This window comes from Lathamus discolor, chromosome 17, assembly GCF_037157495.1.
Source record: "Lathamus discolor isolate bLatDis1 chromosome 17, bLatDis1.hap1, whole genome shotgun sequence".
Classification (NCBI taxonomy): Eukaryota; Metazoa; Chordata; class Aves; order Psittaciformes; family Psittacidae; genus Lathamus; species Lathamus discolor.
The window spans coordinates 6,965,184-6,981,052 of record NC_088900.1 but is presented as its reverse complement, the minus strand read 5'-3'; the positions used below and the strand labels follow the sequence as shown (position 1 = coordinate 6,981,052).

Here is a 15,869-nt window from a genome sequence, read left to right as displayed (position 1 = left end):
AGCCCGTGTCATGGCTTTCTGCCCCCCCCCCCCAACGCTTTAAACGACACCCATCGAAGCCATTAGCCCTCCGAATGTAAGCACACGTTCAGGGAGGGTATTTTTGGGGAGCGCCTCGTATCGCCTACACTACACAGATAGCTGGGGATGATCTTCCCGACGGCACGGAACGGCACTCCGCGTGCTGCCAAGGATGGGCCGTGTTCCGGCGCGAGCCTCGCGGTTGGCACCAGCCCCCCCGCGTACATTTATATCGGCGCGAGCAAATTTATAGCCGCGATGTGCAGAGTCATCGCCGCCCCTCGTGCTCCCTCGGCAAGGTCGGCGCTGCCAGGACCACGGTGCCCCCGGCGCAGCGGTTCCGAGCGGCAGCCCTGGCCTGAGTTAATACTCCCCAAAAGAAAGGCAAAGGAGCAGCCCAGCAGCACTGGGGCTCAAGGTAGCGTTCAGAAAGAGGATGAGCACCCAAAGGGCATCCCCGTGAGCTGAACTGGGCACCATCTGCAGCCCCCTCCCCTCGATCCGGGCTGAGCTGGATCTGGGATCAGAGCTCCTCCAGTTTTAGCTGCTATCATCCCAACAGTTCCTCCCAACACCCATTCACTTTTATTACTTTATTGGGGACCAGAAACAGGCTCTCCAGTTTTAGCACTTTGGATGGTAGGAAGTAGTAAAACATCCCAAAACCGGCTACAAACACCACTGCTCCACCCACCTGCCCTTGCTGCTGCCCGGCCCCTAACTGGGGGGCCGCAGCCCCTCAATGGCCATGGTTTCCCAGCCCTCTCCCTGGCAAGGAGCACAGCAGAGGGGCCAGGCACAGCAAACACCTCCTGCCCCTTCCCAGCTCAATCCACCCATGCCCCCATCCCTGGCCACGAGATCAACTTCCATGGGGCTGGAAGCCAATGGGCTGCAGGGAGAGGTGCCCTGACAATACAAACTGTATCCAAGGAGGAAAACAAGGGAAGAGGAAAACGAGTTGCAGGGAGCATCCTTTGGAGGAAGAGGATGGGTCAAGTGGGAGGAAGATAGGAAACAGGTGAGGAGTGTAGGGGGGGAGGACCCAGCCCTTCCCCGCTGAGCTTGCAGCACACCGGCACTGTGCAACGTCTGTTCCCCTCCCTCCCCCAGCACAGGAGATCGTCAAAAATTCGGGATCATATATCATTAACAGGCTGTAATTGGTGGGGGGGTGGGGGGGAAATATGGATTAAAAAAAAATTGCCAAGTAAATTTATGCACTGTCGTCGCTTTACTACCTAATTAATTCAGTAATTTCAAAAACAATTTTATTTATGTTCCATTTACCACATCAAAAGTGCAAAGAAAGAAAAGCACCAAACCACAGCGTTGCTAAAATAATACCTCAAGGCGTCTATTTTTAATCAGCGAAAGGGAAGAAAAGGGGGGAAGCAGCAGCGGCGTGCCCGGAGCGCGTGCAATCTCTGCCGGGCAGACCCCCAACCCGGGCACGGCGCAGCCGAGCCCTCCGCCAGCGCCTTCCTGCCTGCCCAAAACAGCGCTCCTCGAAAAAACACAAATCCATAATGGCCTGAGGCTCCTCTCCAATCTATTTTCTGCTCAGCTGGTTTTAAATGAAGTTATTATGAGTCATTAAAACACCCGCAAGCCTGTGGAAGTCAGCCAATTACAATTTTAAATTTAGCCTGTTCTCTCCCCCATTCTCCTGTTTTCTTCTTTTGCCCACATCAAGCTGCTTTTTGATTTTTATTATTGCTGTTATTATTATTATTATTATCCTTTCCCTTCTCCCCTGTTTTCACCCGAGTGCAAGAGACAGCCGTGAAAATCTCTGCACCAAAAAAACCGCACCGGAGAAAGCCAGGAAGGGCCAGAAAAGGATGGAGCTGTGGAGCAGGCTTGGGTTTAGGAGGCAAAGAGCTTCACCTCCTCTTCTCCCAGAGTGCTATCAAAAGGCAATAATTGGATACGGGAAAAGGAGCAAGGCGCAGGCTTCGGGAGGTCCGAGGGACTCCAGAGCCGAGCCCGATGCCCAGCTAAGCCAGCAGACAGGATGAGCCCAGGCGTGGCACCGCTTCGCCATCACCCCCTGCCTTCCTCCCCGGCTTCAGGGAGGGACCTAGGGGTCTTGGTGGTTCTCTTGGCCAAGCACCACAAGCATCACCCGAGTGCGCGCAGACCACGGGCAGCTCAAACGGGAAGGATGCTCCAAGCACCACCTCATGTGTCAGCTTGTGAAAGCACCTGGAATGATGGGGTGGGGGCCTGGGGTGAACGAGGGGGGACCACCAGCAACATCACCACCAAACCTTTGCCAGCCAGCCCCATCAACCCCATGCCACATGGCGATGGGTGGAGCAGGGGGCATTTCCATGTACAGATGGAGAAAAGCATGCTGATTTTGAGCCGAGGAGCCATAAGGGGCCGGTTCCTGCCTCCTTCCCCCCTCTCCTCCGCTGCTCCCTCCATCTCGGTGGGTAAAAGATGACAAACCCCCTCCAAAGCCCTGTCAGCCCCGCGCGGCGAGCGAGCGAGCACGGCGCGTACTGCACAGCCCATAAAACTCCAAACAGCCTCCAGACACTCCTGCAATCGTCCTCCATCAAAACACTTTGTCTTGCATACAGAAATGCGGCGGGGCGCCGCGCGGAATACCAAATCAGCCCGTGACGGTGCGGGGAGGCGGCTCCTTGGCAACCGGGGGGGCTCCGCAGCCGCGCGCTCGACAGGAAACAAAATCTGTCAAGCCTGTTGGGCAAATGATAAACATTAGTGGTATTAAAGGGAAAAAACCACACCACAAAAGCCGCATAAATGGCTGGCGAGCGCGCGGGGAGGGATGCACAGGGGTGGGCAGGGAATGGGGGCTCTCGCCCCCCATGTGCCCAAGGAAAGGGGGGGCTCCGGCATCACGACCTCGGGGGAAGTTTGGGAACTTTCCCCCACCCATGCGAAACGGCAGCGATGGCCACGCACGTTTGCTGGTAAAAGGCAGAGAGATGCCCCTGGGGGGGTTTGGTATGGGGAGCGCAGCGACGTGAGGGGTTTGGGCTCCCCGCACCAGACCCATTGGGAACAAGGGGCAGCCGAGAGGGGGGAGCGGGGAGAGGTGGCAGCGGGTGAGAAATCGATGTGTTTCATCAGGTAAGGGCTGCGGGGGGGAGCAAGCCACTGGCTCCGAGCCAGCGCCCGGGTCCAGGAACCCAGCCAAAACAGGAGCTCAAAAGCAAACCATATTCTTCTGGTCTCAGCTCAGGCTCTCGAGGCAGAGAGGATGGGGAGGGAGGGCGGGGGGGGGGGGGGGGGGGGGGGAGAAATGTATTTTTCATCAGCCAGTGTAAAATTTATAAACAGCATTAAACAGTTTTTGTTTTCTTTCTTCCTCTCCCCCGTGTGCGCGGCTTGGCCGGCAGTCAAGCCTGCATTAATTTCTGCTGTGGGTACAGTGTGTTCTTGGATGCACATCTGCGGATGATCATAAACGCGGGAACGCTGGCAGAACATCCAGACCTGCCGGCAGGCCGCTGACATCACCCGGGACCGAGCGCGGGACGCCGGCCAGCCGCGGCGGGGGGGACGCCTGCCCCGGAGCCACCGCCGGCCGGGGCAAGGGGCCTGCGCTGCCATCGCCCCATCGGCACCATGGGGGAGAGGGGTGGCAATGGGGTGAGCCCCCCCCCCACCACAGCGCTCTCCTGCAGCCCCTCCTAAGGGAATGGGATGAACTGAGCACATGTGTGTGCAGAGGGAAGCCCTTGGTCGTATGGGCAGGGGGCTGCTGGTGTGCTGCCTGCGCGCTGCCCACTGCGTCCCTGCGTGCTGCTCGTGCTTGCCCCCGTTCATAGGGATGCCATGGCAGCCATCTCCGTGGAAGATGCTTCTGATGGATGAGAGGCAAAGCAAGGAGGGGCAAGGTAGAGACCTGTCGTCCTTCCTCCCTGTCCTGGGGGGTAAACCCAGCTCAGCACAGGTTGGGTGGTGACTGGCACCCCTGGATGCCAGCAAGTGCACCCACCGAGCATCTGCTTCAGAGAAGTGAGTGGTGGCACCAGGACCAGCCTCCCTGGGTCAGATCTAAGGCACGTCTCAACCACACCGCCACGGGGCCGGGTTCTCCCCCTTCGCTTCATTCTCCAGGGAGAAGGGCATCTCAGCATTGCCTTTACCAGTTTGGGAGCGCAGGGCTGCAGGCGCCGGGCAGCAGGCAGGGAAAGGCTTTACCGGCATTAAAGGCTTTCCATTTACGCTTCCTCCTGGAGTGTAAACCTTCAGCTGAGCATTTACCTCGCACCTGCAAGGCCACAGCGATAACGCCACCGGGCACCCACCATGTTGCAGGGGCACCGCAGCCCCACGGGCTGGTCCCCAGTTTAAATGCTCCTTTACCATCAGGCTTCTCCCGTAACCACTTGCCAGCCTCTCCTAAACACAGCATTTGCTGCCTTTGGCACAGAGGGTTGCTGAAGGGGGGCACCAGCCATCACCATGGGGTGACTTCCCGGTTAAACCCACCGTCCATGGGCGCCCTCAGAGCGCTGCTGCGCCGAAAACAAGCCCTCGTGCCGCTGCTCCGGCACCACCCCGCTTCATCCCGGGCTGGCGGAGGGGGGAGGCGAGGGGAGAGGTGCAAAGGTCTCCTGCTTTAATAAATAACAGCGCTGGAATCCGCGGCGGCCGCTTGCGAGCCCTCCCCGCCCCCCGGGCCGGCAGGAATCATAACAACGAGAGCCCCGGTGAACGCCGCGGCTGCGGCGCTTGGCTCCGCGCTCACTGTACATACTGTACCCACAAAGCTGGCCGCCCGCCAGCACGGGCTGCGAGCCAACGCCACCATAACAAACATGAGCCGCGCGCGCCAGCGACGGGGGGGGACCAATATCCCAGGGACCAGCAACGGGGGGACCAGCATCCTGCACCCCAGTGACGGGGGGGAAGAGCATCCCGGGGAGCAGCAATGGGAGACCAGCAACCCTGCACCCCAGTCTGGGGGAGAAACCAGCATCTCAGGGACCAGCATCCCAGGAACGAGCCCCAGTAACCTGGTGCTGCCTGCAGGCCCCCCCAAGGAGCTGATGTCCAACCCATAAAGTGTTGGGGTGGATTTGGGGTCAGGGCCAGCTCCACTGCCATGAAAAGCAGAAGGCAATCCCTAGCCAGAAGGGACATGGGGAGGGAAGGCAGTCCCATGCTGCTCCCTTTGGTGTGGGCAGGGTATATCTCTGCCCTGTGCCCCTTGGTGCAGGCAAAGGGGAGTGGAGAAAAAAGGGATATCAAATTAGGGGAAAAAATAGGCAAAAATCTGTTGAAAATGTAAAATACAACCGAGCTTCCTTGCAAGGCCACCTGCAAGCACAGCTTTGGCTTCAGTACCTGCACCCCAATGATTTGCCCTCAAAGGAGTAGGACAAGGGCTCCCACCTACGTTTGAGCAGAGGGTCCTGTGGCCACCTGCACTTCTTCACCTTAACCCCCGCTGTACAAGGGCCCACGTGCCCAAACATCGGCCTCCATTGGCTTGCCGAGCGCAAGTCTTCCCACCAGCACAGTGCCCCAGCCCTTCCCTGTCTATTTAAGGGCCTGCATCATGTGAACCTGGTGGCTAGATTCATGAGGCACAGAACGCCTAATTCCACAGCAGTTCTGCTAGTGGCAGCGCGGTGGGCGCCTGTCCGCCGGGAGCGCAGCCCTGGGATGCGCACGGGATCCGGCACGGAGGCGATGCTCACGGAGCAAGCGGGGCTGGACCAGCACAACAGGCATCTGCGTGCACGCACAGTTTGTTATTCCGAGCTGCTCAGCCCGGAAAATATTTCCCCAATTAAGGAATTGAAAACAAATTCCAAAAAAGAAAAATTAAATCCATCAAATTACTGGGCACTGGAGGCCAAGGCTGCAACGTGCTGCCCTGGGAAGGGCACAGCCGGCGCCACATGCTTCTCCTGCTCACAGGATGGGTGAGCCCCGCAGGCGCAGCACCTCGGCACAGAGAGCATCCCGCCCTCCATCCTCCATCCCACTCATGCGGCCCCATCCCGACCCACCTGAGTGAGCCAGTAAGTGCATTCGCAGCCGCAAGCTGTCGAGGAACCGCTTTCCGCACAGCTCGCATCCGTACGTCTTCATCCCACTGTGCAGCTTCCTGGGGGACAAGAGAGAGGGTTTAGTCCTCCTGTGCGCGGGGAAAGCTCGTGCTCACCCGAAACAGCACTGATACTTCATGCAGCCCACATATTGCCCTGCACTGGTCCTGGTTTGAGGAGCCTACAGGAAGGGCACGGATAGGAGGTCCTGTGTGATTCCCCATTGGCAAGGTTGCCTTCTCCTCTTTAGTGATTGTCATCATAACTATAGCTGCAGCCTTTAAATAAACCTGATGAATCTGAAATCAGGAGTTAATGCAAAGGATGTGCTGGCAACCCCCCCCCCCCCATGCACCGAGTGCTTCTGAAAAAGGTACTGTACTCCAATGAAATAAGAATAAAAAAAGATTTTAAGAGGTTGTTTGTACGTGTTTGTAACCGAATCCCAATTTCCATCCAAATTCAGCATGACACAACTCATATGCAGAAACCTTAACCACCAGCTCGCAAACAGGAAACATGCCACTCACCATTTCCTGGCACCACGAGGTACGCACCGAGCTACGCCCGGGCGCCTTGCGCAACCTCCCGGCTGCATCACCCATCCCGCATCATGCCGAGGGCTGAGCATCCCCCTGCACCCGGGTACCCATCACCGCATCTCCCTCCCATCGTGTGCAGTGGGTGCTGGGCTTGGCCACAGCGGCCAGACCCCACGCTGCTTCCCTCTCTTTGATGTGAGGATGCTGCTGCTCCATCTTTGGGTACCAAACCACTGTGGCATGCTGGAGCTCTCAGTGAACTGAAATAACCTGTAACGGGGCAGTGCTTGCAGAGACCTGGGCAGGGGTGTTGCCCAAGTCAACAGTGACCAACCAGCCAAGCTCCATCTCACTCCCTGAGCCATCACTGCCACCCAAGGGTGGTCTCTGTCCCTGAGCAATGCCTTCTCCCAAGCATCTCTCCCCTGTAAACCACCACTCCAAGAGTGTAGATGGATATGCAACACCCGGAACAGTGCTCATTGCTTCATTTCACCACGTTGGTGGTGATGAACAGACACTTCAGCAAAGCAACCCAGCCCCGTGCTCGACGGCAGCGTTGACAAGAAGCCCCCCGGTCCCAGATGCCTCCATCCGGTGCGCTGGCTGCTGGAGCAGCCACACCTTGGCGGCCGCCCGTGGCTCGCGCCAGGCACACGTGCAGAGTTTCAAAATCGGATGCTGTAAACAGAGAAGTATTTGTATGTGTTTGAGGAGCAACACAGCAAATTGCTGCGTGCCGACCTCTGATCGCATCCACCATTTATCATCGCCCTGCAGCGAGACGAGCGTATTTTTATTGCCTTGTTGCCAAAGACAAAACAGAAACGCTCTTGTCCAAGGCTGGATGCTGAGCGGGAGGGCTCAGGCTGTGCAAGGACCTTCCACCTGGCCCAGAGGGCGATTTACCTCGGTGTGAGCTGTATTCCCCCCCTCCAAGTGTGAGCTTGACCAGCACAAAGCTGCTGCTACTCCAAGCCTTAGCAGGATCATCCCTTGCAGCTGCAGAGAGCCTGGAGCCCCAAACCTTCCCCTGTTGGGTGCTGCACAGGCTCCAATTCCCCTGCAAGCATGCCCCTGTGCAAAGCAGCCAGCCCTGCATCCCACCCGGCCATCCCGCTTTCCAGGGGCGCCGAGCAGCAGCGCAGGAACTGCTGGACCACGGCAGGAGACCCCGTGATGTTCAGCAGAGGAGCGGAAAGAGAGCAGGGAGGAAAAGAGCAGGAGTCGGTTTCAACTCTCAACTTTGCTGTATAATGTAATTATTAATCAGGCTTGTCCTGAATTCACTGTGTCAGAGCGGAGGATTAAGAGTCATGCACGAATTCAGGCCAAGAAGGTTTACAATCCAAAGGATTTATCTGCCTTGCAAAAATAAATAAAGCACCAGCCTCCTGACAGACTGGTGCTGCCAGCAAGGCCGCTCAAGGAGCGACAACCTCCTCCGTTTGCATGTTTAATTAGGGACATGCCTGTCACGCTCCCCCGGCTCGGGCTCAGCTCGCTCCTGCACTTAGCGCCGGGTTTAAACCACTCTGCCGGGAAGGGCGCAGCATCCCCGGGCCAGCGCCCGCCTCCCAGAGCCTTGCAGTGAATTCAAGTGTAATCGGTTAATTAGCCCAAGGGAAACATGGAGGTTTGGAGGTTCCCTCCAGTGAGTCTCAAGAAACAGGGCAGAAACAAAAGCACAAGTCGCCTTTCTCTGCGTCACCCAAGCCTATAGAAATAACAGCCAAAGCAACCCTGCTCAGATCATGGATACCCAAAAGCTGGGTCAAGCCAAGATCACCTTCCCAGGGGCACCCATTCATCCTCCGTGTCCATGATGAGGTGGACAACAGCACAGCCCAAGCCAGGGCATGCGGGTAGACCTCCATTCCCACCTTCCCCGGCATGGAAAGGGGAACCACAAGAGCAGAGTGCCCAAAATCCACACGTGCCATCCCTTTCCCTGAGCCGTGTCAGCTCCTCACTGTCTTAAGGCATCAGGGGCTCGGAGAGTAATTTATTTGCAATATCTCTATCAACAAATTTCAGCGGCAACAAAAGTTTTCCGTTCAGCGCCTGCCCGCAGGACGATCTTATCGCTCGCCATCTTGCACGGTCCCTTTCAACAAGGTCTTAAAGTGCTTTATCTGCTTGGTTTCCCGGTAGCAAAATATGATTGAAACGTTCTATTTCTGCTCACCGGATTAAGGAGATGTTGCAAAACTGCACAAAAACCTGGCAGATGTAAGCAAGGTATTACGGCTGCTCGGGCTGTTAAGATCTGAGGGGAAAGATCAATATGTGCTTCTGAAGTTGTGCCTCCAGAAAGGGGGGCGCGGGGGGAGTTGAGGGTGTTAAAATACATCACAGCTCCGCAAGGCTGCCCGAAGTCGAGCACAAACAGATAAACTATGTTTTATTATTCCAACCCGATGCCGCTCCTCACGCTCCCCTTCTCCCGCAAGGTCCCTGCGAGTGCGTCAGCTGAGAAGGCACCAGTGGGATGGAGAGCAGAAGCACCGGGGAAAGCACCTTTCCCCCTGTAATTCCCACTCAACGCAATGCTCAAGGTACACAGAGACATGAAGATGGCCAACGCCTCCAAGTCACAGACATTCCTGGAGGATGCTCCAGCACAGAGGGACAAGGATGCCCAGGAATCCCGGGGCTGGAACCGGCCCGAGCGAGCCCTGGTGCAGCACTAAGGGCTGTCCAGGCAGGACACAAAGTGGTGCTGGGGCAATGCCCCCTCCCCACCCAGCGCCGGCAAACAAAAGCCAGGAGGGAGGCTGGCCCCTTGCAAGCTGCCGGTAATTAAAAGGGCCTGTAAATGCCCCGCAAGAAGCACTTCAAAGGGACAGCGACTCCAGCGAGGCCGCGCCGTGTAAAAATTATGAGTTCTCCCCACAGGGTGCTTTGTGTGAAGGGCCGGGATCGGTGGCAAACGCCGCTGCCCGCTCCCCGGGGATGCGGGGGCTCAGTGGAGCATCCCGGGGCTGCCCTGGTACCCAAAGACCCTACACGCAGCTCACCACCAACATCCAGCATCCAAAGACCTTCTGCTATTTCTAAGGGGCTCCCATTGCCTGCCCCCTCCCCAGCGCCTCTTTTGGGGAGCTGGGAGGAGACCCCCTCTCCTTTCCTCTCCTCCCTCCACGCCAAACAAGACGCATGGCTTTTGGCCGTTTGATTACTTTTAAGTGTATATTTTCCCCCTCAAACAGAGTGAACACAATGGTTAGGAAATTTGACAGAAAACTATTCCGAGCCATTTATTGCCTTAATGCGCACCTTTGTCCAACAGGCAGTTTTGACAGGAGCGATAAATTCCAAATTTATGTCAACAGAGCATATGTTGAACACCTCATTTCTGAGCGAAAGCGGCATGCTGCCCCATAAATCACCCTTCTGTTTGAAATGAAAGTAGATTACGGGCCCATGTTATTGAGCAGTTAGAGCCATAGTCGTATAAATCAGAACTTTTAACTCCAGGCGATCCGTTCTGCAATTAACTAAAGGGCACTTTGTCATCTCCGGGCTGGGGCGCAGCTTGGCAGGGCAGCTACCGGGGAGAGGCACAAACCCGCTCCTCGCCAAGGAAAGGCTCCACCGCAGCCAGGCTGTGCTCCATACCTGTTGGAGCAGGGAACTCTGAGGCGAAGCCCAGAGCAGGGTGTGCTGCTGCGACGTGCCTGGCCTCTGGACACCGGCGCCAAGGGGCTTTGGTGGTTTGCACAGCACCGGCTTCATCCCTCCCGGTCTACATTTTGGCAGCCGGCTCAAACTCGAGCACTGCGGGGGAATCACGAGGCTGGGGCATCACGACAAAACAGCAGAGTCCCAGGAAGTTACAAGCAAGGCAAAAACACACGAGTGCAACATCAAGAGTCCTGCGCTGACTCAAAAGCGAAAGGCACACACGGAGAGAAATCTGCCCTCCTGAATTCTGCAGGGCATCCTGCACCTCGCCTGCACCTCCCAATGCCCGCGCAACACGTCAAGACCCTCATCCCGCTGCATGCCCCCTGTCCCGCTGTGCTCCCCAGGGATGTGGCGCTGGAGGATGAAGCCACAGGGGCTCAGCCCCACACGTGTCAATGCGGGGCTGCGAGGGGCTGCAGCGGGCCAGGGGCAGGTTACTGCCTGCGGGAGCAGCAGCAGCAGCACTATAAAAAGATTCAGACGCTAAGTATTTCCTTTCCTATAAAATATTCATTGCTGTGCACGAGAGCCGGGCAGCAGGAACCTCAAGCGGTTCTAACTTTGTGCCGTGGCAATAACTGAGTTTTATAGGAGCCTTCTGATTTTATTTATACCGGGCTGTAACGGTGCTGCCCTGCCGGAGGGGAGGCTGCTGCCGGTGCATCCCCATCACCGAGTGCACGGTGCACAGCACTGGACACCCAAACTGGGACCAGCAGCTTCGCATCCCCAGTGCAAGCGGGTTAAGCAGTTCCCCTAAAACCGCCCCACCGCCTGATTCCCACCCCGCGCCCCCCTCGCCCGGGCAGATCGATATGGAAATCAATTCATCCCCTGATCTGTTTTATCAAGACAGAGGCGGCGGTACCACGTCTCATTTGCAGCGGGGATCTCGCGGAAAGCCAAGGTCAGCGGCAGCGAGCTGCCTGCAAAACCACCTCATACACCCTCTGACAGGAGCTGTGCACCCGTGCCGGGGGACGTGATGCCCCCCCAGCACCACCACTCATGACACTGGGTGACAGCGGCCCGGCCACGGGCCTCGGCGCTGGGGCCGCTCGGCTCCTGCACGGTCACCGCTCTGCCCTCGCTCCCAGCCGGAGGATTAAAATAGCAGGAGAGCTATTAAGGGCATGGGGAAGGGGGAAGGGAGCAGAGACCTTCCTTTCGCTTTAATAAATTACGAAGGAGAAAATAGAGAAATAAATAAATAAAGCCTGCCCTCAACCCGCCCCTGCTGCTCAGAACAAATACGAAATAAATCTCACAGGGGCTGGAAATAAAGATTTTACTATTTCTGAAGGGTTTTTTTAAAGGAGGGGGTGGAGGGCATAGCTATCAATAGAGCGCACTGGAACGCCCTGCCCGTACCGTATTTATATTTACCATGAGCTAATTTATGAGCCCAAACCAGATGCTGTGGCGTGACATCATTTCAGCATGATGCCAACGCTGCTTCCCCTTTGCTAAAGGGCTGAAGATCCCTCCTGTTCTGCCTCACCTTGCAGAGAAACCAAGCAACAACCACCACCAGCATGACCTAAGCCCCTGCACATAAACAGATGTGAATTAACACTGCAATAGGGCAGAACACCCCCCCACACACACACCATTTACTGTGTGCCTCAGCACCGCACATGCTGGCAGCATCTTCCACCGGCTGCTCCGACTGGACCCCCAGAGCAGCGCATGTTCAGGCCTATGGGCTGGGGAAAGACAAGCCAGCCACAGCAAATAGGGCAGCAAAAACACTGTTATTAAATTTATTCCACTGCCCTGCTTTCAGATCACTATTCAGCATTCACTATTGAACAGGACTTCCCAGGACAGAGCTTTATCCCCATCAGTGCTCCTCTTGTGTGTCTCAGCCCGCCCTAAAAAGGGGATCAACAGGCTCACACCAAGACAGTGCACCAGGGAACATCTCCCACCCACTGCAGACGGACCACACTTGAATGGATCCTGCCCCAGCTCCAGACCCAGCCTTGGCTTTCAGAGCGCGATTTGGAAGGCTGCGATGACACAATTCTCTCTGTCGCAAAGGTCCACCGAGAAACAGAGCCAAGTGGCAGCACTGCCCACATCCAAGACCAATGGGAAAAGTTCCACAACTTCACACTGTCCTCCTCAGGCCTGAGCGCAGGCACCGAGGGGTTAATGCATCGCAGCCCTGCTCAGAATAACCAGCGCTAATTCAGCTCCCAAAATCATCATCCCCATTCTCCGGGCATCTGGCGACGCTGACGTACGGAGCGCGGGGGAGAAGGAAGAGCACCGACCCTGCGGGGCTGCGCTGGGCATCGCAGCCGCTGTGACTGGCGCTGAGCAAACATGACACGGGTGTCAGAGGCGCCAGGCGCAGCGCCGCGGGAGCCTGCGCTCCGGAATAACACACAAGCCCAACAAAGAGGCAAAGTGACCTTAGCGCCGAGTACATCTGCGCAGCAGCAGCGCGATTATGCAGATGTTTGGATTCCTAAATCAGAAATAATAAGCAGTTCATGGATTCCAAGTTTAAAAATATATTCATCAGCTGGTCCCCTTTGCAGCACGCGTGCCCGTGGAGCAGCAGCACGGACCGCAATGGCAAAGCACCAGCCTCGGCCAATCATCCCTCCTAACCCCATGGCACGGTCAGGATACCTGGCTTTGGACATCCTGCTCTAGTGGAAGGTGCTCCTGCCCGTGGCATGGGATAGGGCTGGATGAGCTTTAAGGTCCCTTCCAACCCAAACCGTTCCATGGCTCTATTCTAGACACACGGAAAGCACTCGGCACAGTGCATCGGATGCTTTCCAGGAAGGTGCCAGGAAGGGTCCTAGGATGGTCCAGGCAGATGGGTGCTTCCCTCCCCTCCTTACGGAGCTGCTGATGCCCATCCCTTGCGCATCCCTGGAAACAGGCACAAATTCCAGGCAAAAGCTGCCTTTCCCACGAGCGGCCCAGATCCCAAGGAGTTTCACAAGGTAATCAAATATGCAAGAGATTCAACAAACTAATTTCGAGCGCACACCTGGGGTCCTCTGATAATGTCGCTTGTGCCTATGCAGCGCAAGGATTAAAATTTCATAGAGTCATGATTTCATCAGTCGCTAAACTACAAAGGATTAATTAACAGCCAGGGAAGAGCTCATGGCTTGGAAATACAGTCTTAAGGAAAGTATCTATCTCCGCTCTCCAGATGTCAGCGCACAGACGAATACAGCACTTTGATGAAAACACTTTCTGATTATTAGCAACTCCAAAACACTGTGGGTTTGTGGCTAGAATTAAGGATGCCCAATCCCTACAAGCTGCTGCCAGCTCCGTGTGCCGCCCCGTGCCCTCCTGCAGCGCTGCTGCAGGCTCCCGGGATGCGGGTATCAGGCACACAACCAGGTTCTACCCTGCGTTTCGGGCACCAGCAGAGATGCCCCCTCCATCAGTGTCAACGTTTGCCTCCAGGCTGAACCCTGCCACGCAAACCTCAAATGGACCTGTGGCACCGGAGGGGCGACGGGTGCAGCGTGTGCGGTGCGAGCAGGGAGCAGCAGCAGGTCCCTTGCCTTTCCTGCGAAGATGAATTAGGGAGCTGTCAGCCAGGGACAGCCGCAGCAGTTGTGTTGCTGTAAAGGGGCAGTGGAAGTGTCTTTGATTAATGAAACCGTAACATCGGCTGCTCGCAGCCCTTCTTGGGCAGGGAGAGCTGCCCTCGGATGGGCTGGAAAAGCCACACTCCAAAAGGACTCCTGGAACTTCCTCTGGCCATGGGCTGGTCTCCTCCTGCCCCCGCCAACACCACTGCCTGTGCCTGGGTCTGTGTCACCCCCTCAGGAGCTCCTGGGGCTGATGGAGAACTAATTATTTCCAATTAGAAGCCAGGAGATGAACATTATGCACCTTGTCAAGCCAGTAAATTAATGCATCTGAACTGCGCTGGGCTTTGGTGAGAGCTCAAAGTGCCCAGGGCAAGGATGTGGCAGCAGGAGGAGTGATGCAGTGGCACCGCAGCCTGGGGACGGCGAGCAGGGCACGCCAAGCCCTGGCACCATTTGGTTTATGTCCGGTATCAGCATCAATAACCAGCAACCAGCCAGGGAGCACCACAACAGGGCTCTTCCCTCCTGAAGATGCCAAGTGTCCTCCCAGGATGCTCCAACGACAGCAAAGACCAGGATCACCAGGACCATGGGGACAGCCGACCAGGAGGACAAGGAGCGCTTTCACCTGGGCTGTTTGTGCAAACCACCCGGTTTCCCACCCAAGTTCCAAAGGTGAAGACACAAAATGCTCATTATCGGCCATCCAGAGGCACAACGTTGTGCTGCTGAAAACAAGGGAGGTGCAAGTGGGGTGGGAGAGGCTGGAGCCCGGCCGAGCAGGACAGCATCCGTGCGGACAGCCGGGATGGAGCAGGGAGCCAGGGCTTGGCCTGAGGCCAGCGCTGTCCAGCCGGCAGCAAAACCCTCCTATGGAAAACATATTTCTGGGGAAGGACCATGGGAGCAGGAGGCGTCAAACGAACCCCGAGCCCCAGTGGAGCTGCCGGCACGGCGCGGTGCGGCACGGCACGCAGGGCTGCCTGCATCGCCTGCGCAGCGTCCGGGTTGGCCTCGCTCCCGGAACCGCACAAACATCTGCACTGGAATCATGCTGGAAACTTGTCATCTCATGGAAGAACAATGCGAGCAGATGCCGCTGGCTGCAGGCAGGCTGCAGGCAGGTTGCGGGCAGCGCCGCACCGGGGCACGGCGATGGGGGCACGAGGCTGGCAACTCACTCCTCTGCGGTTTTACACCCCGCATGGGCTGGCGCAGGACCAGCATCGCTGCCTCGAGTGCTCTGCAATGAGCTTCGCTCAGCCCATGGCTTGTTTTGCTTTAAAATAAATAAATAGGCTGTGGGCGAGCCAAGCTGGGAGCGGGACGCCAGCGCTGCCGGCACGCTCGGCGCCCCGGCCCCGGCCAAGAGAACGCGGCGTCCCGAAGCGAGGAGCCGGGCGGTGCTGCGGCCTCCCCGAGGAGCCCTGCTCACCGCTGCCTCACTCACAGCCTCACCCCCTGCCCAACGTGCACAACAGGTTCCATGCAAATTCGGGAGCTTTTAAATTATAGCGTTAATGAAAGCAAATAAAGGCAGTTAAAAGGCAGTTTGCTCAATTGGTGTTAATATTTAAGCACAGCATGTGTAAAAACAAGATTGCAGAATTCGGTTTCCCCCTGAGAAAACTTTTGGTCCCGACTTCCCAGCAGAAAGGACGCAGTGCACCCAGTGACAGCTCCTACTAAACCAGATTGCTCCAAGCCCTGTCCAGCCTGGCCTTGAACACAGCCTGGGCCAGTGTCCCACCACTCTCACAGTAAAGATTTTCTTCCTTATATCCAACCTAAATCTCCTCTGTCTCAGCTTGAACCCACCACCCCTTCTCCTATCTCTACAGTTCCTGATGAAGAGCTCCTCTTCAGCATCCAAATGGTAACGGTAACACATTCTACAAGACAAGCAGCAACAGCAATCCAGCATCAAATTAACACGGGCAGAAAAAAGGCCATTATCACTTCCCCTCACCAGACAGGGAGCGGGTCCTCGGTGG

General features: G+C 56.7%; 1 protein-coding gene across 3 annotated transcripts in view; it reads right to left on the bottom strand.

The window, feature by feature from the left end:
- ZBTB16 (zinc finger and BTB domain containing 16) overlaps window positions 1–15,869 on the bottom strand; it is a 70,490-nt gene that overhangs the window by 21,971 nt on the left and 32,650 nt on the right. For all 3 annotated transcript variants that reach the window (XM_065696966.1, XM_065696964.1, XM_065696965.1), the window contains exon 3: window positions 6,027–6,124. In XM_065696966.1, the coding sequence (XP_065553038.1) occupies window positions 6,027–6,124 (98 nt within the window). The remainder of the gene's footprint in view (window positions 1–6,026; window positions 6,125–15,869) is intronic.